Genomic DNA, 21504 nt, shown 5'->3' with positions numbered 1-21504 from the left:
GTGGGAGAGGCAGGGCAAATGTTGGGCGTGAAGTCTAAGTTAGGCCAGTTATGGGGGCTGCAGTCACCATGCAACCACTGCTTTAGGTCTGAGTTCTTTTTGAAGTCCATAAAACAAAATATCAAAACATCTCTGCTTATTCAGATATATTTATTCTCATTTCATTTACAAATAATAATGCAAAGATACAAAGACATAAGCCTTCACACAAGAAAAATACATCAGGTACAGTTCAAACAGAAGCATATTTCATCTTGAATATAGCACACATTTACAGCCAACTTGGATTCTTTTGGTCCGATTTGACGGTTAAATTAGAAAACACACAATTTGAAGAACAAGGTTTGAACCAGTCATATTTAAAGGGTTAGCTCAAAAAAAGTACCAACTTGCCAAGCTGTGCTGCAGAATGCTAGATTTTGCATATTCTATGAGCATAATGTTTCCTGTTGCTGTGGGTGCTCTATAGGAGAATAGTTCACCCTTCCACGGCAGTAAAATGCATGTGCAGTGTTTGGAATAGTATCACTGTACTCTAAAACAAAATACATTATGTAACAATTTAGCTGCCATTGTATGAGGCTTTAACCAGCAGTGGGCAGTCCTCAAAATGCACACAAAGGATTTCATAGATGTGGGTAACCCACCGAGTGACCATACATGACTATGACTCCATTTCATCTTCCTGATTCAGGTTGTGTTTTAACATGTCATGTCACAAAGTCAATCTACATATATCTATTTATCTATCTACCCTGACTATACAGTGTTTGTATTTGCTATTTCCCATGTAATTTCTTACTGTATGTGATTTCTTAGACAAGATGTATATAGTTATATTCACTACAAAATAGTGTTTGACTGCATTTTTTTTATAAAACAAAGAAACTAAAGAAAAAAACAACAACATGTCAAGGTATTTTCTGACATTTTGAAATTCTGGATCATGCAGAAAAGAGATTTCTCAGGTAGTGGACAGGAAATGTCAGTCACATCTCTTTACGTTATGCTGCAAGACTTTCAGTAACCATGTTCCATGTAAACAATGCACTGAATAGTATTATGCATGAAATAATTTGAACCCCAGTCAAGCATTTTGGAAAAACAAAGGAAAGGGTGTGTTTCAAAAGTTCTATCGCAATTCTGTCTCATTTATGGCTGTTTTCAACTTTGGCTTTTTGGTTTAACTGTTGAGTTGACTGTTGATTTAACAAGGAAAATAATATTTAGTGCTGATGATAGATTTACCATAAAGTTAAATCCAATAAAATCTAAATAGTATATACTCTCTTTAAAAAAAACAAACATCTTGGGGCGGTGCGTGGCGCAGTGGTTAAAGCGGCCGCCCCATGTAGAGGCTACAGTCCTCAACGCAGACGTCCCTGGTTCGAGTCCCGCATCGGGTAGACCTTTCTGCATATCATTCCCCCTCTCTCTGCCTCCCCCTTTCCTGTCTATCTCACTGTGCTATCAAATAAAGGCCAAAAAGCCAAAAAATATACTTAAAAAATAAAAAGTCTGTTAATTTAATTTAAAAAAAAAGTGCTTTCAGGGCTTTGAAATGCACAAAGATGAACAAAATATAATTATTTTTTAGAACTTCAAAACCTCATGAAATTGAGTATATATTATTGTTGTAAAATTGAAATAACATTAGTGAGTCACCTTTAATCTACATTGCAAGTGGTTCATATGTAGTCTGTTGTTCTAGATACAGTATATCTCTAAGCTGAAACATCTCATGAAGAGAAAAACAAACATTGCTCTGTTGTAAACTCTTGTCTCTGTAAACACTGGTGTTACACCAATGGATACCTGAACGTTGATGCATAAAAAGGTGGCAGTAACAGGCAACACATCAGTCAGAGCTATCCACATGACCACAAGAAGGTTCAAAGAAATATTTTTAAACATAAAGTGGACCTAAGAAGATGTCAGGCTCACTATAAGGTCTGAGGTCCAGCAGAGAATATAGAGCCACAATGACATATTGCAGCACAGTATTTCTCAGTGCATTTTCTCACGTTGACATCATATCACATAAAGCACGAAAAACATTGTTCCTATTTTAGCGATATACAAAGCTAGTCTATACCATGACATAATAAACCTGTGTGTGTGTTGCACAGAAAATAAGCACATACTGTATATTGCATTGTAAAACATAGTACCAAACGACAGCTTCTACATGTGCATAAAAGGCTGATTACCATATTTCTGATGCTTTTAGGCTTCACGTAGCAGTTACTTAGCCTACCCATGACTCTGACTTAAAAAGAGACAAAAGACAAGTTTACCGCACAAGAAAAACAAAACACTTAGACAAACAAAGCTGAATCCACCCTTTAAAGGGAAAAAAACCCAAGCCATTGAGGGGCAAATATGTCCAGCGATTCATGCGTTCACAATTATTAAAATAGAAAAAAAACAAGCAAATAATACAAACAAAAACATTAGAATATTTTTTTAAAGGAAAAAAAAGGTCAAGGTCAACAACTTTTTTTTTTCAGTTGATTTACTCACATTTCCCAAAACATTTTTGAATTCACACTGTGTGAGAGTAACGGTGAAAAATGCTGGCACAAGAGGACCTTGATGCACACCAACAGACATAATGTAGCAGCTACAGATTAGCCTTTTTTAAAGTGTGGGGTATTGATGGGTTGTAGTTATATAGTGTTGTAGAACATAAATTATACTCATTTTATGGACTTTTTAATAACAATTATACCTGGACTGTATTTCAATAAAGATTCTATAAAATACATTTTAGGGACTGATTGATCCCACCTGGCACAATATTGTGAATATGCCCTGCAATTCTTTTGAATGTTCTCATGAGAATTCACACTATATCTGTATCTTAAACTATTTCAATAATAAACCTTTTTGCTACTCAGTGAATTACAGTATACATACAGTTCATTTAGTCAGATTTACTCTGGCCTGCTGTCAGTAGCAGATAGAGCTACAACACGGGAACATGACCAACACACCTCTGCTCACCGCTGTCCTAAAATACAAATGTTTCCCAGAATTTAGGAAAAACTGTGTAACAGTAGAGAGCTAACAAAATATTCACTGATTACGTAAAAACAGCTCTTTTAAATAGACTATCTATATAAGACTTTTCAAAAATAATTATAATTTTGCTTTTTTCATATTTCTGTTTTGTTTTGTTTTTTTAAATGTTTTTTACAAGAAGGCAGTTTAATCAAAGACAGGGCAAACAGGTCCAGTGCACATAACAGTCACAGGGGGTGTTTGGTATAAACTTTCATCAATCAGTGGTTTAAATAAATGCATAAAGTGCAAAAATGACATATGGGGCACAGCTGTGAGTGAAACCAAATGATTCACTCACTGAGAAAGACACAGAGGATTTTTTTATAGGGTAAATGCGTGAAGCCATATTAATTAATGCAGAACCAAACACCAGGGATACACAAAACAAATCGATGAAGGGCGCGCACACACTCACACACACACACACAACACGAGCATGACGAAGAGACTGATATTCAGTGTCAGCGCAGTGCCAAGGAAACAAGCAAAGTCATATATAAAACCTACAACAGTACACCACATCTCCTCTGCAGGGAGAAAAGGAACAGGTGAAAGATTTTTGGTCCTACAGTACATAAAGGCTAGATATGAGAGGCGATGAGGACGACAGGATGGCAACAACACAGCTGTACAGATGTGACCTAAATACATTCTCATTGCATCAACAATGCTGTTCTAGGATAGAGGCAGTTCAATTGTCAGGAAAAAAAATATATATCTCAACTACACTGAGGTCACATCTTTGGGAGTAATCCAGGAGAGTTTCCACTGTATGTCACACTCACTGAGCCTTTTTTTTCCTCTGCACGTCACTAGTCTGAAAACAATACGTATAGTATTTCAAAAGAAACTGAACTTGGCACCATCGTTGTGCAATCTCTACGAATCCTGCACACTGGCTTCCTCGATGTAAGGGTTCATTGTATCCGTCTCATTGTACAGTCCTCAATCAATCACTGCAGTTTTGCATAGATACTATTACGCAAAATCTAATCACATTCTGTACATGTAAAATGCAAAACGAAACAAAGCCTGTAAACATCTATTTTATAACAAAGAGTTCATTTATCTGTTCAAATCTGATGATAAATGAATGGGATAAATGATATGGTAGTGACGATGGATGAAGAGTTAAATATCAGCACGCCTCAAAAGTACAACTACAGTAATGCAACTGTGAACAAACCACCTGTAGAACAGTAAAAATGACTTTTTTCTCATTTACATAATAGAAAAAAAAAGTCAAGCTATTAAGGCAAAACAAGTATGCACAGTGATTTGTGATTTCATGCATAACTGATGACTGATATTTACTATGGTAAAAATCAAAATTCAGCACTTCCTAAAAAAAAAAAAAAAAAAAAAAAATCAAACAAAAAAACAACAATGACTCATTGTCTCCACATCTTCAGTCTAATCGAACTGGATCTTATTTTGTCTCCTCCATCAAACCACACAGAGATCAGCACAAAATGAAAATCTGAACTAGCACAGAGGGAGGTTAAACTTGACATGTGCTTCCTCTGAGATATCAAGCTACTCTATGTTAACAGATGAGCTGTGCACTGTAGTTTGTGAGGGCTTCGCTCTGCAGACAGAGCTTAGTCAGTCATTGATAGAGATTCGACACTCCTTCCCCTAATGATATTTTCACCAAGCTCCCTCAAATGAAAACTACTGTAGGTATCTGAAATAAATCAAAACTGGATGACACGAAAACCACGAACATGATTCATACCGTTACTCGTATTTCATCAGTCGTTAATCATCTCTCCGGCTCTAAGGAGACGGGGTGGGCTGGCAGCAGTCTTCAAAGAAACAAACATTTCGTTGCATTTTCTGACAATACTGTTTCTCTCTGATGGGGTCTGATTGGGTTGCTTGGTGTGGAATCGATGCTAAGCCCAGACGAGGCCTTTACCAACACCCTCCAGAAATCTGCTCCTCCCAGTTTCATTCCCCCAGGTGAGATATTCTCTCCTCCACCCTCTCCCCTTTCCCCTTCCCTCCCTCCGCCTGGGGCAAACAGCGTTCACACACCTGCGCGTGAGCATGTTGTGCGGTGGTTAGAGCCGGTCAAGGCGAAACGCGTCCTCCGTGGCGGGGTCAGCAAGGACCATGTCTGGGTCGTTGAGCATGTGCAGGCCATCGAGTGTCAGTGGGTCGATTTTGAGATCGTCCAGCGGGAACTGGGAGTCGACATCAAAGCTGACATCTGTGGACAGCGAGTCTGTCAGGTCCTTCGGCAGGCTGGGAGGAGACTCTCCGCTCACTGCACAGAAGCAAGACGGCGGATTAAAAACAACATCACTAGTTCAAGGCATTAGTCGGCAGAATCTCTGACTAAATCAATGGCAGCAAGACAAGAAGTTGAAAGGTCTGGGGATTATGATTTGATAATGACTTATGAGGTCTGACATCTTAATTATACATTTCAATAAAGGGGCGATTCACAACCGACACCGTTTAGAAACAGCTGAAGGGAAAATTCAGCTTCAAAATTCCTGTTAAAACAAGCTTACTGGTTTATTTCCAGATTTACACAGGTTTAAGTTATATAGTTGAGTTTTTTTGTCACTAATGACAAAAATCTAATTTACTGTACATAGATTTCTCTCTCCCCTCATTATAAAAGCTGCTTACCTGTGTCAAGATGGTTCATGTGTGGGTTGTGTTACTTTCTAGAAACTCACACATCAATGTTATATTTAGATATTTAATGATGTTATAATAGTGTGACAGTTTATTGGGGGTATACTGTGTTAATCTAATCTTTCATATCGCTCTGAAGCTTATAATGTTTGATTTTGGTTGACACGCTGTTGAGAAACGGTTACTGCACATGGACCACATATGAAGCACGACCTGTCCTCTGGCGTGAGGATCAGTACGGTTTAGAGTCTTCAGGGTGCCACTTTACAACAAGACTCCCTTTTTTAATTAAGTAGTTATAAACCATTCATAAATCCCTTTTAAGGGGTGTCTTTTTAAGCAAGATTAAAGAGGCCACGAGATGTCAAAGCAGCACCTGTGAGAATGATGTTGGGGATGTTGCCATGGTTACTGTAGCCCAGCTGCTGTGAGTCTTGAAGGTTGCAATGGCCAGTCAAACCCATCATAAGCGCCTGGGAGTAGTTGAGGGTGGAGGTCTGGTTATACAAGCTGTCAGAGCTGATGGGGGTTTCAATCATGTTGAACTGCTCCAACTGGCAACACACAACAGAAAGAAAAGAAACCGGTTGAACATATTCTATCACAACATAATCCAACATGTGCTTACCGCAAAATGAGAGCAGGTAGAAGCACGGACAACACAGACAGCGGTCGTACCTGTTGAGAGAGAGCACTGGCCTGAATGGACGGGAGCTGCTGGTCGTAGAAGTCTGCAAACACGCTGCCCAGTATGGAGTTATGCTGCAAGAAGAAACAGACCACAACTGTTAATGGACAGGTAGTTTAAAAAAAAAAAAAAAAAAAAAAACCTTGTGCGGACCACTGGTGTGAACATTAAGTTACAGTTGTAAGCAAAGGTTTGAAAAAAAAAGTGAGAGTGCATAAACATGTAAACAGCAGCCCATCTATCTGCACCAACTTCTTTTCAGTGGCCAAACGTTTGCATACAACTGCTGACATTTAACGTAAGATGTTGAATATGAAAAGGACACAGTCAAAGCAGTCACAACACTCAAACAACAAACTGCTTGAAATCATCTCGTAACATCTGAAAACATTTTTCCTTTTTTTGAGCTGAGTTTGCTGAAACATGACCAGTTTATCTAGGCTAATGTGTCCTGTGGTCTGTACAGTACGTGCTTGTTTGTGTACATGTTGCAGAGGAGAGTCTGTAGAACTGCTGCACTAAAACGTGAACAAGTTTAGACATGTACTAACAAAAAAGGGGGTGACACAGAAGAAAAAACGTATTATTGAGAAGAAACATTTTCATTCCCAAAGGATCTTTCAGACACAGACATGTGACATATGAGAGTCTACCAAGACATTTGTAGCCTGCTGTTTTAATAATAAATACAAGCTAAACTAATCCATGATATTTCACTGAGTGAGCTCATTAAAAGATACTAAGAGCCACTCCATGTCCAGAATACTTGCACAGATATTATTGAAATGTTTTTATTTTTATGTTGTGTGCAACAAATAACTAAATGAATTGATGACTAAATTAGTAAGCAAACAAATGTATAAATAAAAGATGGGTACATCTATAATTTGGAGCTATTCCATGCCCTGTTCCATTATTCCAAAGGTCAATATACATGTAATACTGATAAATGGAAACCCATCAAATGTCAAAAATTAGTTAGCTCCACATAATGACAGTCACCTCCTTCCACATGAACGTCCTCTGCTGTCTTCTGGCCTTGGTGTTTTAATTAACATGCACCATGTGGAATAAAATTCACATGAAATAAAGTGAATGATTGAAAATATAATCCACTTGTGACTTTACTCTCTCTCCTCTGACTCATTCAATGCATAGTGATTCTCCTCAAGTCCCTCATTTTAATGTCCTCATTCAACCAGCAGTAGAAATTCTCCTATTTCATCGTGGCCTCTTAATGTATAAGTAATTGGATCATATTCTCAGCCCGTGCTCCTCCTAGTTCAAAACCAAATTATCTGTGTGTGCTGCAGATGTCCCCACAGGGCAGAGCAGGATAATAGAGCACACAGCCTGTCGGTTGTGGTTTAGCCCGTGGATAACCTCAGGACTACGAGTGAGCCACTCAGGAAAGAGCCCGGTTGGGTAAGCAAACAGCAGGACAAACATGTACAAATGCACGTGCACACAAACACACACACACACACACACACACACACAGTCATCACTGTCACTCGCCATCTTTCTCTTCCTCAGCATTTCAAGGATACAAACTCACACTTACAACTCAATAGGAAGTGCTTATTTAAAACAATCTGATCGTGTAAATGTTTTCTATATTTTGATTTAATACTTACATTTTTATTTTCACAACTTTTTATTTTATAATACGAACAGTGAGTTCCAAATCTCAAATGCTTTAAATACTGAGTCTGAAAGAGATTATCAACCCTGATCCAATGTTTACCTTGGGTGTGTTTAGTCTATCCTACAGCACCACCCTGCAAGTAAGGCTCAGTTTGTTGAAATCCAACCATGGAAATGATCAGCAGCTTCTCCTCAAAAATGCTTCAAGGGGGGTGGGGGGCTCACATCTCTCCCCCCACCCTCCATGCCAACTCAAATCCCCATGCTGGTGCAAACCCACAACAAACACAAAGACCGGATTAACATAAAAACTCCGCCATAGTCTCATATAGCAGGACTGGGGAGGAAAACAGTGGAGATGCAACGCAAATACCACAGAAGCAGCAGAGGAGGAAGGTCAGGGGACACAGCTACACGACAACACATCGATGACACTGAGTGTTTGGAGACTGGTGGTCAGATCTGGGCAAAAGAGGAACTACTTCACACTTCACAATTTACCAGCATGTAATCTTGGCATCCATCTCTGTACTCACATCATAACATTGTTCATTTTATTGTGTGAATTCATGTGTAAAGTGAGTTTTCTCCTATAGTGTTTCTTTGACTAGATAATGTTTAACTTTATCGTGTCAGAGCATGAAACGTACAGCTGTAACTCTGTTGTTTATGTTTGGAAACTTTGATTGGCAGAGACTTCCAGCTATTTCCTGCAATGACATGTTAAAATGTAAGCTTTGATTGTATAAGAGGATCTTATTACCATGGGTTTAAAAAAGTGAATCTATTATGTGGGAAAATATCCTGGGTTGATTTAATTCATGTTCGGTCAAGTTTAACTTTTTTTTTGCCCAGATCTACTTATGTCGACACATTAAAAGCAGCTGTAGGGGGTCAACAGAGTCCTACTTGGCAACCACAGAGCTACAATGCAGGGGGACGGTGAAGTTTATACAGAACGAGCCAGCAGCTCGTTGGTTCACACGCCCTTACTTGAGGCGAGCCTCCCGGGGAGAAGCCTTGATTGGAGACGGGGGAGGTTGGAGACTGATTGGCAGAGGATCCGACCCTACTGCGGTACTGTTGGAGGGAGGAGGCCTGATACAAGAGGATATGTTTGAGTTATTCACAGTGGAGGATTATCTTTGTTGGCGCCTGTGTGTGTGTGTATGTGTGTGTGTGAACGTGCTCATGCTGGATATGTATCCGTGCTGCTTGTGTTACAGTCTTCCAGAAGGTTATACTTTTCCCAGCATCACCTCAGTAGGAGATAATTAACAGCAGGAACCGCTGACTGAGAAAATCACTGAAATATCATCTTTAATGGCTGCAGCGCAGAGTATTTGCATCTTATACCAAAAATGAAATTAAAATAATTGAGGAATGTGTGTGAGAAAAACAATGTGAACACCATGCACTTCATGTCACATCAACCCTGGAAAAAAAAAGATCTGGGAGAAACAGTGAAAACTACAGGGGATTAATTAGGAGAGGGAAAATATTGCCAGCAATCCAAGCAGAGCAGCTGAACACTATAAAACTGGAAGATCAGAGAGAACCGACTCTGTTCCTTTGTTCTCTTTTGTCGTATCTGCTCTTTTCAGTGCACTCATCCAACTAAATGAAAAGAGGATATTTGAACAACCCCTCCCAAAAAAAAAGATGAAGATAAAATTGCAGCGAAATTCTATTTAGATAAAGAAAATCCACTCGATTTAGGCAACACACGACCATAACTGTGTCATGCGAATATCATGTTACTATCAAAGTTACTATCACGACAGATAAACTTTCGAGTAATTCAGAGGTGTATCAAACGAGAGTGATAATCTCTTATCACTAAAAGGGGGTTCAAATCACAACAATCCTAATCTACGCACAGATAAGATATCAAAATACTGGTAGCATGAGATATAGAAGTGATAAAGCAGTTCAAAGTCTCTTGCTGCAGATATAAACTAGAGCAACAGACCTGCTTGAACCCTCATGAAACTGAAAGTGTACCAGTAACATAGGCTGGAATTGGAGGAGGAGATGTCAAACACCATCTCTGGAAAAAAAAAGCAGTGCATCACAGGAGCTAGACAGCTACACATAAGATTCTTACTGATATGAGGGGGTTTATAAACAATGTTAAGGCTAAGCTGCAGTCCCTCTGTGTCTCCTCACAGTGTTTCACTTGACCCTACACAGCAAAGTCTATAACTGAGATGAAGAGAATGTAGGCCACTTCATTTCTGCAATAATCCAAACACATTCCCACTGCAACATAAGTAGAGCAGCAAGGAGCCAAGATCCGGAAGATGCGCAGCGCCGCACTAAAGCATTTAGATTCCTTGATGGTTTACACATATTGTGCTTCATGCATTAATTCTGTTATTTTGTCTTAGTTCTGTGCAAAGTGTGCCAAGTAAAAACAAAACTAAATTATGAAAGAGACAGTAAAATTTGTTTCCTCAATAAATTCACCCTGCAACAACTTGTGCACAATGTCAACAAGTCTGAATACTTTGACAAAGCCGTGTGTGTATTCACTGAGACCAACAAACTGATCTCACCTGAAAAAACAAAAGACACAAGAAGTGGTCTGAGGGTTGTATAGGGGGGTTGGGGGCATCATTGGCAGCTAAAGTCATTAAAACCACATCTGATTCAGACAGATGTGTGCGCTGCTCACCGTGTTCATGTCCATGGTCATGTTGGTTTGCGAAGACGTGTGGTTGTCTGATGTGGAGCAGGAGTTCATGGAGGACGGCAGCTGGACCAGACCTGTCTGCTGGAAAAATAAAGAGCGGAGCCATAAATAGATATGGACGGTATGGAGTAATCAAGTACCACTTTATAGTTTTAATACTGGCTTATCACAGATACAGTACATCAGTATCGGCCTTTATAGTGCATTGGCAGATGTGTCAAAAGAATTAGCAGAAGCAAATGGCTACAGGCTGCGTTGCTATTTGTATAAGGACATTTTAATCCTAGCTTTAAATATAAATGTGTATACGTATATTATTATGGTTATTTAACTTTTAGTGGTTTACTATTCAAAATTGACCATCATTTTATTTTATTCTTACTGTTGTATAATGTAATATCCCTCATATCTTGAACTTATGTTTGTCACAAATCTTTAATAAATAGATCTGAGGAATCTTGGCTAGACATGTTGTTTACATTATAATTAATTACATACGCTATGTGTCACGTTGAATATCAAACACCACCAGACGATGTGAGAATAATGGTTAAATGTTAATAACTGCATCAAGAGAATGTAACATTAATCAGAATAAGACATGAAAGGGGTCTAAGTTTTTAATCATGACTACGTCAACCAATCATGATCAAATCATTCATTTCTGAACTGACACTACATTACATCAGAGCAACTCTGCATCAAAGGGGTTTTCTCAGAAGTGTTAAAGTGAAGTGTGGATCAAAGGACAGAAGAGTTTGCAGACAGCAGAGGAACATCGATGGATTTTGATTTGGCCACTGAAATTTAATGAACGTATTTCCTCTTTCAAAAATGTCCTGCGGGAACCCTCGGGATGGTACAATTTTTGTTGGGGGGAGACTGAATCACAGAGTGTGTCTCAGGGATTATCAACCACAGCTCAGAATATACTGAGGTGGCAAACAATATAACTGTTCCTAGGTCTGTTCCTGGCTGGTAATTAGGAGATTTATTTTACAAAAATATGCTTTGTTAGCAAATGACTATCACAATTACTTGCTACAAGAGATGTCCCATTTTGCAATTAGTTATTTATATTTTCAGATTAAGGAGATTATTCCAATAATGATTGTAGCTGAAGGTCAGGACAAATCACCTTTATTAACAACAGTCCAGCGTTTATCTAAGATGTTGTTAATTTTACAAATTGAGCCGCAGTGTAATTAGAGCGTTGTTGAAAGTTTTCTTTTAAAAATTGCAATGGACAGTCTGGTAGTAACTCCTGTTTATGGAGACCTGTAAATCCTGTGATGCAAAGAAAATGATCAGCTGAGATACAAAATGTTTTTGACACCAATTTAAAGCAGTAGTTTGTTTCATGCATTTAACTGCGACGTGTTCTTGCAGAGTGGCAATTTTCTGCATAAATATTGCAGAGTCTCTTGGTGTGGTTGGACTTTATTCATAGATGTGATCAAAATATTTCAGGAATTAAAGAATTTGTGGCCTGACTGACAAGGATGAGAAACTATAAACTATAAACAAAGCCACAATTATGAAAAAGAAAAGACAGCTAGCCTTGTTTACAGCACCAGTCAAATTTGTCAATAATTTCAGCGGAGTTTGAGGTGTTTTCAGGTATTAATGTAACGCTAAGTGCATCTCAAATATCTCTATTCCAAAACTTAAATCAGTCTAGTGATGCATGTCAGCTGTTTACGTAATTCTTTGTATTAGTTGATGGAAACTAACTTGCTGGCTCTGAAGAGTCTGGGTGGACGGCTGCTGGCCGAAGAAGGCGTACTGGGACAGCTGCTGCTCAAGGTTCATAGCGTTGATGGCCGCCTGGGGAGAGTCCAGCAAATAAAGATAAAGGATGAGGCTCCCATATTTCAAAGAACAGGAAGTGGTTCCAATATCTTACAGAAAAACGCCTTGATTCCCAAATTAGCAGGCTGCTCAGCTGCCTAATTCATCATTATTTCACACCTACCCAATGAAAAAAAACATGCCACTGAGGTATTTAAATGCCACAAATATAACCTCCATAGTTAATCAAATTAAATACACAATAATCAATTAAGCCTTGGTGATTATTTCTATTCAGGTCAGAGAGCCGGTCTGTACCTGAGAGAGAGTGAGAGGTGGAGATGTCGGGGAGAGCTGCAGGTTCTGGTGCTGGTGGGAGTCTCCTGCATTCAGAATAAGAGGAACCATGTCGTCCTGCCCAGGCTGTATTTCCATGGTTACTGTGGGCTGAGAGGTGTTCACTCCTACCCAGCACACAAACAAGGCACAAGGAAAGAGTTTTCTTAAAAGCGTGCACACACACACACACACACACACACACATACAGAGAAATGCATACACACAGACAAACGTACATACACAGCCTGAAATTGGCAACTAACAAGTGCCACATTCTGAGATACTGCATTTAATTAATTACAGGACAGTCAGATTTTTTTCCATAGTGCTACCTTGCGTATTAGCCAGGGCCTGTGTGCTGTTGGAGGAGCTGAAGGAGGCGGCTGCTGCCTCGTCCGAGTCGAGCGGTGTGGGCAGTGGAGGAGGGAACTGGATGTTGGTAAGGTCAGGCAAAGAACCGCCAGTGTTGTGGGCTGCTGGTTTTAGTGATGTGGTCAACTGCTGGTCCGGAGACGGGAATATGCTGCAGGAAACAGAGGGATGTATTGAACAGAATGGTGACAACAAGCCCAATAGTCTCTGAAAAAATGTAATCAGAAACATAAACACCGGACTGCTTATGGCCTTGAAAATGTTCTCCAAGATAAACAACTCCTGAGATATTTGGACTTCATGCATTTGGCCAGTGGTATTTTTGCTAATGCTTTGGCTCCACACTCTCATTACTTTGGCAGTCAGATAAGAATACTACCGGTCAAACGTTTTACAACACATCAGTTTTTCCAGCTGTGTCAGTGTTTCAGAAATTAAAGCATGGAACAAACAAATACACACATCTGGAAAAAACCATGGAGTCTTCTTGTTGAGCTTAATTCAATTTTTGTTTTGGCTTCTGAACACACGTGGTGGTGTTCTTTCTGCAATGGAAATTAAACATTTCAAGATTATCCCAACAACAACACTGATGCAGAGGCTCTGGTGCACTTGTTTGTGTTGCACTTGTAGTAAATTTTGCTTCCACTCTCTGCCCAGTATATTTTTTGGGCATTTTTGCCTTTATTGGAAGCTATAGTATAGAGACAGGGGGAATGACATGCAGTAAAGGGCCACCCGATGCGGGATTCAAATCGGCCACTTGATGCGGGATTCAAATCGGGACCAACTGCAGCGAGGACTGTAGCCTCAGTATACTGGGCACGTGCTCTACCAACTGCGCCACACAACGCCCCCTTGAACTGCTTAAATTTAAATATAAACTAGAATTGGATGCTGGAAAACTTTTGACACAAAGTGCGAATTAAGATGACATTTAATTACAGTCAAATGGCTTCAATTTGAACATGTTTTATTCATGTTTGTTCTGAGAATGGATGTAAATATGCACATCTGTCTGCTCTTTAGGACCCTGATCAATTCAATATGTTAATCATTAAGGACCCTGAGAATGGCTAAAATGAGGAAAACAGTTAAAATACTCACTGGATCCCAGGAACCCTGCAGGGCTTGGACCTTGAAATGTTCTAAAGGGGCAGAAAAACAACAGCTGGAGTTATTCTGGAGACAGAGAAATCTGACAGAAAATCATTTATCTGTTTGTAGATCGTTTTTCACCTTTTTACAGTCCCAGTTCTGTTCTTGTGAATCTTCGTCGCCCTCTTGTTTAAGTATTTCAGACCCCGGTACAGTGAGCAGGAGAACTGGAGAGACGGAGAAAAACAAATCTCCTCAGTCTCTTGGGTCTTCAGACGTCCAGGCCGTTTGAGCTTGTAATAATCACGGCCCACATGTCCTCAAATAATGTGATCGAATGATATTTCAAGAAGACAACAGAAAACCGGGGGGGGATGGGGAGTGTGACATTAGGAAGCAAAAAAATTTTTTTTTCAAATGTAACTACTGAATGATAATAATGGGTTGCACCAAAAGGTTTCCAAGGAGATTCATACAAATTCAATCGAAGTGCATCAAATTAAAATAATCTGCCTCTCACAGCCATTAGCACTGAAATACATCGGACACTTAGACGAGTCTGTCTGTCTGCTCGGCAGTCATTTTCCTCCACTGCCATCAAAGCCACATTCAAACCCTTTCATCATACGCTGGAGGGCACTCGACTGAACCATCAAGAGAAGGCACCAAAATACCACAAAAGGAGACACAACCACCACCGACAGCAGATAATAAGAGAAAAACATCTGAACAGTCTGCTTAAGAATTGTTACGTTAAACGCAGACGTAGGTAAGAGCGCGCTTTACACAACAGAAGTTACACGATGAACTGTGTATGTGGTACAGGCCTATTGCAGGATGTTTTCACTTTACCCTCACTTATGTATTATTCTCAGCAGTTAAAGTGCATAATGTCAATGACCCTGTCCTCGTGTGAGGTAACAACTTTTAAAATGTCGACTCTTTCAGATAATGTGTACCTCGTTTTGGCTGGAGCTCCTGTGATCCTCCGATGAATGAGGCCTGCTGGGCTGGGGTTATTGTGCTCTGGTGCAGTGCTGAGTCAGAGTTTGCCCTGCAGCACAAGAATTTATATGTCATACAGCGTGACGTAAAGTTAAATCATACAGACTTATGAATTCTGAGCATATTGTGTCAAAAAGCAGACAGAGGACACCGCAGTGAACTGTGGAGCTCTGTATCACATACACAACTGAAGAAGAAACAAATCTCAATTCAGCCACGTTGACACATTTTTAGAATCGTGATAAATAGGGAAACAAAGTCACACTTTTTGATATAATGTTTCTTGCAAGGGTTTCAGATCTAAATCTCTTGGTGACTAAATAGAGCCTGACACTTTGTACAGCTGTCACATGTACAGTATGTCAAATGTGTTTGGTTTTTAACACAGAATCAAAAATAATTTGAATGTGTTCTTCTGTTTTTTTAATGAAAATATACTGAAAATATATCTTTTTTTTCTGTGGCTGAAAGTAAATGTGTTGCAGTATGTTGAGAAAGACTGAATGTTAATCTGAACCGTCTTCTTCAAGATTAGGAAATAATACATAATGAGTCGGAGCTGTAAGGGAGGCTCTGGGGAGGATTTATTACGATCATTTCTAAAAGAGTAAACATTAAGATATGCAGTCATACAGAGACAACGTCTCATGCCTGGAGGCTGTCTTACCTCCTCCAGCTGGTATCAGGTGGTGGTGACAGATATACTGAGCCATATGGACAGCTGTCAATGTGAGATCCCAGGTTAAGCAAATACAGCTGGAGACTGGAGACTGAAAGTCTTGGCAGAGTCAACGCATTTATCCCAGTGAATATTTTTAAACACATGAAGATATAATTAAAAAAAGCAAAGTGCTGATCGTAGGTCAGCCAAACCAACAACTGATTTACGTGAGTAATAATGAACTATGAGCTTCACATTGGGGTCTGATGTTTGTCAGGACTTCATTTACAATAATGACTACACTTGCTCTACATCTGTCTTATTACCCTCAACTAAACACATTCAAAATGTGCCTATAATTCATTACAGACTGAGCTCATTTACAAGCTTTAACAAAACGAATTAAGTGATTCTGGAGCCACAGAAACATCTGTAAAATTTAACAAGGAACCGTCTTGCAGTTGGAGCACTCCAGCTGTGAACATGCTGATGTTCTATTACACATATTTACCAACGTGACAAGTTATAATGATTGATCACCAAGTTCTACAGCAGTGATTAGATTTAAGCTGCGACAGGTGATTCACAGTTTCATTTTGTTGCAGCCTTTAGAGCAAATTATAACTTCATCCTTCTTGTTGGTAGCTGGAGTCTGACAGCATGAAAGGATATCTGGCGTCCGTGTTTGTCAACAGACAGGGGTTTTCGGTGGGGTGACGTGATGCGGTTCCGGTCCCTGTAGACTCTGTCCACCAACCCATGGTGTCGTGTCGAGCGGTTTGTGTCCAGCCCTGAATCCTGACACATGACAACAGAGGAGAATTAGTAAGAGTCATTGTTTTTGTCCAAAATATTGGGTTTTAAATACAAAATGCTGACAAAACATTAAAGGGAGTCATCGCACTGGCTCATGTGTTTCAGAGGTTTTTCTTGGCCCCAGTTACACTGCACTTGGCTCACAGAGAATAAACCTGTGTTCTGAGCTCCCTCGTCAAAGGGGATGAAATGTAACCTGAGGCAAAAATGGCAATAGAAAATCACGGAAAAGCTTGTGAAACTGAATATGAAAATTAAAAGAATCTGGAGAAGGACCCCTTTTGTTCTGTTTGCACATTTCTTAAAGTAAGGACTGTCGCACTGTGGCTGCTTCGTGAGGGAACTGAGTCTTGACGAGGAAACAATAGCACTAACTCCCACCATCTTCTGTCTAAATAATAATACTTCACCTACGTGGGTTTTGGAGGGTGTTAGTGGGAGGGTCTCATATTCACAGCCATACCTCGTATTTCTGTATCTATTTATTTTACACAAATTAAGCCAAAGTCTTATCAAGCCACTAATGCCACTAAAATCAATTGATACCTTCTAAATTTCATTTATTTTTTCCACAGGATCATGTCATAGTTATATATTGTATACACTTGCCCCCTGTCCATGGGGATATAAGGGACAAAGATTTTCTACACCCAGAGCACAGCAGTGCTGGATGAACATTTCTGCTAAGCGCTAATATTTCAGAAATTCCCCATCTCGGTGTAGAAATTCAATACCTTTGGTTGCCTCAAGCAGGGCATTGTTTCCAATGTAATTTTGAGGGGAAAAAAGGAAAAATGGAACTGCTTCTCTCTTTCATATTTTCACACACGGCACTGTAATAGTGGACAACACTGCCATCACACAGTTCGCACAACATTTGCAAAACAAAATAAGTGGAAAAATGTTCATTTGTGATGCAGCACTGTGCGTCCATGACTAATTTCATGCATTTTAATCAAAGTATAATGTGGTGTTAAAGTAATATAAGAAGTTTCAAGTTAGGTTACAGAAACAGATAGCCTACTTAATGTGGGCTGCTGCACAGTATAGTATGTGCTCTGCACTCTTGTTGCTTGCATGCACACATTGTATTACACATAATTTAGCCCAGGAAGCACCACAGTGTTTGAAAAGGCAAATTCATAGAGTGGCCACATGTTGAATAAAAACTGTAGGATATTGTTTGAACACAGACATTGGCAGAGAAAGGTCCCTAGAATAAACAGCTGTGGGTGATTACTGTGAAACTACAACTGGCACAAATTAAATGTTCACTTTCCATTCAAAACAAATCCACCAGGTTGTATTTGTACAGAAACTGTTTCTAAAAAGATATTTGAGTTTGGCATCAGGGCTCCGACTTCATCACTCCCTGAGAATAGGATTTCATTAAAGTATATGGGAGTGATGAGCGACTATCTTAACCCGGAGCCTACAGGTGAATGCTGGGGTGGTGGTGGGGCAGAAAATAGGGTAGAGACGTGAGATGCTGCTGTGTCATAGACGGGCAAAGAGGACGATGGGTAAGTCACCCATCTTAAATAGACCACCACATTGAGAGGGTGTGCGTATGATGTCATGAGAGTGACGCAGCGCAGCTCGAGTTGGCTGCCTGAACTAGCAGCCAACCTTCGCTCCATAACTTCTACCTGAGCCTGAGTAAATGTCTCACCTGAAAAGGCAAATCCATAATGCTGTTTCCAATCTGGTTGACGTTTGGCAAAGATCCTCCATAGTACTGACCACGGTTCGGTCCCAGCTGCAAATACTGAGTCTTCTGCAGCTGTAACTGGAGACACCACAACACCAGGTAAGACAAGATGAAATGATGGCAACTTAAAGAAAAGAAAAGAAATAAATATGACAGCACGTCCATGATCTAGTGACAGTACAACTACAAATTGGCTGCCGGACACTCCACAGGCCAGCAACAACAAGATGTGCTCAATCACATTATCAATAATGACAGCTCAATGTGATTTCCTGCAGGAAATTTTCACCCAAGATGCTGCAAAGGGGACATTTATTTATGTATGTCCGACCCCAATCCCATTAAGCTCTTGCAGCGTGCGATTATGTTCTGTCGACAGCAACAGTGAAAACACCACACTGATTAATGATGCCTTCATCAAGCACCTGTTCGAGGAGCCAAAATAAAGACGATGTTTACACCAAATGAGAGGAACACCACATTCATCCAACTAGCTAAAAATAAATGTGAGTTGTATGAAGTGAAAGTTTAACGCCGGCTGCTAAATTTACAGCTGTCACAGCAGCAGCATAGTGTGAATACCCCGTCTTTAACATGTGAAGAGACGTAAGAAACTTAAGGTGGAAGTGAAGCACTGCAGAGAGAAATCAACTCTGAGTGAATTTGCACATGTGTGAATTTCTAAAAGTAAACCCTCTGGAGCGTTATCACAATGTTTATTTCAAAACGACCTGCAGTTCCATTTCCCATTACAGCACCCATAATCGGTCAATTACATTTTCTCATGCAAGCCCACTGCTCACTGTTGGCAGGGCAGAAAATCTAATAAAAAACAATTACTATGCCTGCATCACTGGTGTATTTTGATAAGCCTCTGACCTCAGAGTTTATTTGTTTAAATACATGCAAACCTACACTGTTGACAGAGGATTACATATTGTAACATCCCCGGATCAGGAAGAGGCCAGGCTTAATCTTTTTAACCACAGTAAGTCAGGTACAGAGAGATGAGAGGGGAAGGCTGAGGAGAGGGAGGGCAGTGGGTGAAGGGGGTGAAACCCTAAACCTGAGGCCTACTTCTCACAAGTCTAACTTTGGCTCGGTCAGGAGACTCTTTTAATTTGTCCATTCAATCATGAAAATAAAATTTCCAAAAAAAGAATATGATACTTAAAATGGTAATTATGACTCTACAGAAAATTAAACAAATTAATGATAATTTTGCGGCTACATGCCGATGTGAACAAGCTTTCTCAAAGCAACTTGTGACTTGTCACAGTAGGAAAAGCACAGGTGTTGATGTTGTTGGTGACTGCAATACCTAGCAATGCCTTGAAACTAAAGCAGTTAATTGGAAATAAGATGCTATTCATGTTATTTACACCTGTGAGACAAGGGATTTTTTTCTCTAACCTGTTCCACCAAAAATAGTTCCACACCATGATATCACAGGGATATACTTTCCACATGCACAGCCCTTTTCCACTCAATATAGTGACAGTATACAAGATTATACACTAAGCATCACAGTACAGCTCCATGGTCAAAGTGTGTCTGCCCATCAGTCAGCATAGCAGCAGCACTACTGAAGCCCTGCCTCCATAGGCTTTATTTTGGAGGCCTGTGCTGTATGTGGCTCAAATTCCACCTAATCTGGTTGCCTTTATCTTTGGCGTAAGTGTCAATCGTGTTGCAGCGCACACAGGCCTGAGGACCTGTCAAACAAGTTTACAGAGCCTCGGCGCACAAACACCTCGCCACACGTTTTGCCACAAACACTGCGGTCCTATACAGTCATTTTATATCAAACAAAATAGGTGAACAGTTGTTATTTAAAGCGGTCAAACCGTCTTGTCTGTCTGTCTGCATCTCCTCTCTGAAAACCATAGCTGCAGTTGGCCGCGCGCTGTCAAATACGCATGCACGCCCCTTCGCTTTCTACTTGCGTGGGACAAAAATTGTAATAACTTTTTCGGACGGAGGTCCCTGTCGTCCATTTGTACACTGCAGCACTGTCACCTCCTGCCAGCTCTGGTCCTTATCACATGAAGGAGAAGACGGCAGAGGCGGCAGGAAGCGTCGTTTGTTATTGTTTACCTCTCCTGCCCTGGCTGCGTGCAGCATATCTGACAGCTCGCTGAAAACAACCGGACAAGAGGCGGTGGGAGGTAGAGAGAGGGGGAAAGAACATGAACCGGTTTCGTTACCCTCGCTGCCCGGGTAATGCTGAGGTCTTTCATCACTTCTTCAAACGCCGCCGTCTCCTCCGCCTGCTTCTGGTTATGTAAAGCGATTTTCTCGCTGAATTTCCGCGGATTGTTCGAAGTCGCCATGTTTCGCTCTTCTGCTCCGTTTTCCTTCAATGGTTAGCGTCAAGTTAACCGAGGTACGGACACTGGACTTCCGGTTAGAGATGTTGACATAAGAGACAAACACCAGGGAGTGACTGCACTGTAAAGTTATGTGAAGCGGTGTCTCACTCACAGTCACTGTCCTGGTACAGAAAACACGTTATGGAGCTGTGACTAACATTATCCCACTGGGATGAGTTGACAAACAGCATTAGCTGCAGGTAGGCTAAAAGCTACTAGCTGTAGGCTCAATGTGTCATTGTCTAGAGATCTTTACTGTTTTATTGATAGGATAGTTGGCTATTATACATTCAGTTTGCCTGAGTGTCACAGGGGCTGGAGCCAATCAGAGCTCCAGGCAGGGTTCACCTGGGCAGGTCACCAGTCCATCACAGGACTGACATATAGAGACAAACAATGTCACACCTCACATTCACAAATATGGGCAGTTTCAAGCTGTTATAGAAAAGCAAAGGTGCATGTCCTTGGACTGTGAGAGAGAGCTGGAGAGAACACAACCAGGGAGAACATGGAGACTCCACAAAGAGAGACCGAGCTCTGGGGTTCAAACCCAGGGCCTTCTTACATTGTAGGAGGCCTACTTGCTGGAAA

General features: G+C 40.4%; 1 protein-coding gene across 2 annotated transcripts; it reads right to left on the bottom strand.

The window, feature by feature from the left end:
* Nucleotides 1–5085: 5085 nt before the first annotated feature.
* On the bottom strand, nucleotides 5086–20923 carry crtc1a (CREB regulated transcription coactivator 1a). 2 transcript variants are annotated; one of them, XM_083990813.1, is made up of 15 exons: nucleotides 20749–20923; nucleotides 18503–18619; nucleotides 16687–16812; nucleotides 16021–16082; nucleotides 15308–15402; nucleotides 14490–14575; nucleotides 14358–14398; nucleotides 13211–13401; nucleotides 12858–13003; nucleotides 12483–12575; nucleotides 10731–10829; nucleotides 9047–9151; nucleotides 6397–6480; nucleotides 6095–6272; nucleotides 5086–5338 (listed from the first exon to the last, which is right to left on the bottom strand). In XM_083990813.1, the coding sequence occupies exons 1-15, from the start codon at nucleotides 20872–20874 to the stop codon at nucleotides 5133–5135; spliced, it is 1755 nt and encodes a 584-aa protein (XP_083846939.1). In that variant the 5' UTR covers nucleotides 20875–20923; the 3' UTR covers nucleotides 5086–5132. The 2 variants fall into 2 exon arrangements, with proteins under 2 accessions (XP_083846939.1, XP_083846940.1); XM_083990814.1 differs by lacking the exon at nucleotides 9047–9151.
* Nucleotides 20924–21504: the final 581 nt, after the last annotated feature.

The sequence above is a fragment of the Trachurus trachurus genome (genome assembly GCF_905171665.1).
Source record: "Trachurus trachurus genome assembly, chromosome: 17".
Taxonomy (NCBI): domain Eukaryota; kingdom Metazoa; phylum Chordata; class Actinopteri; order Carangiformes; family Carangidae; genus Trachurus; species Trachurus trachurus.
Note: the sequence above shows the minus strand (reverse complement) of the source record. Positions and strands in the feature narration are given on the sequence as shown.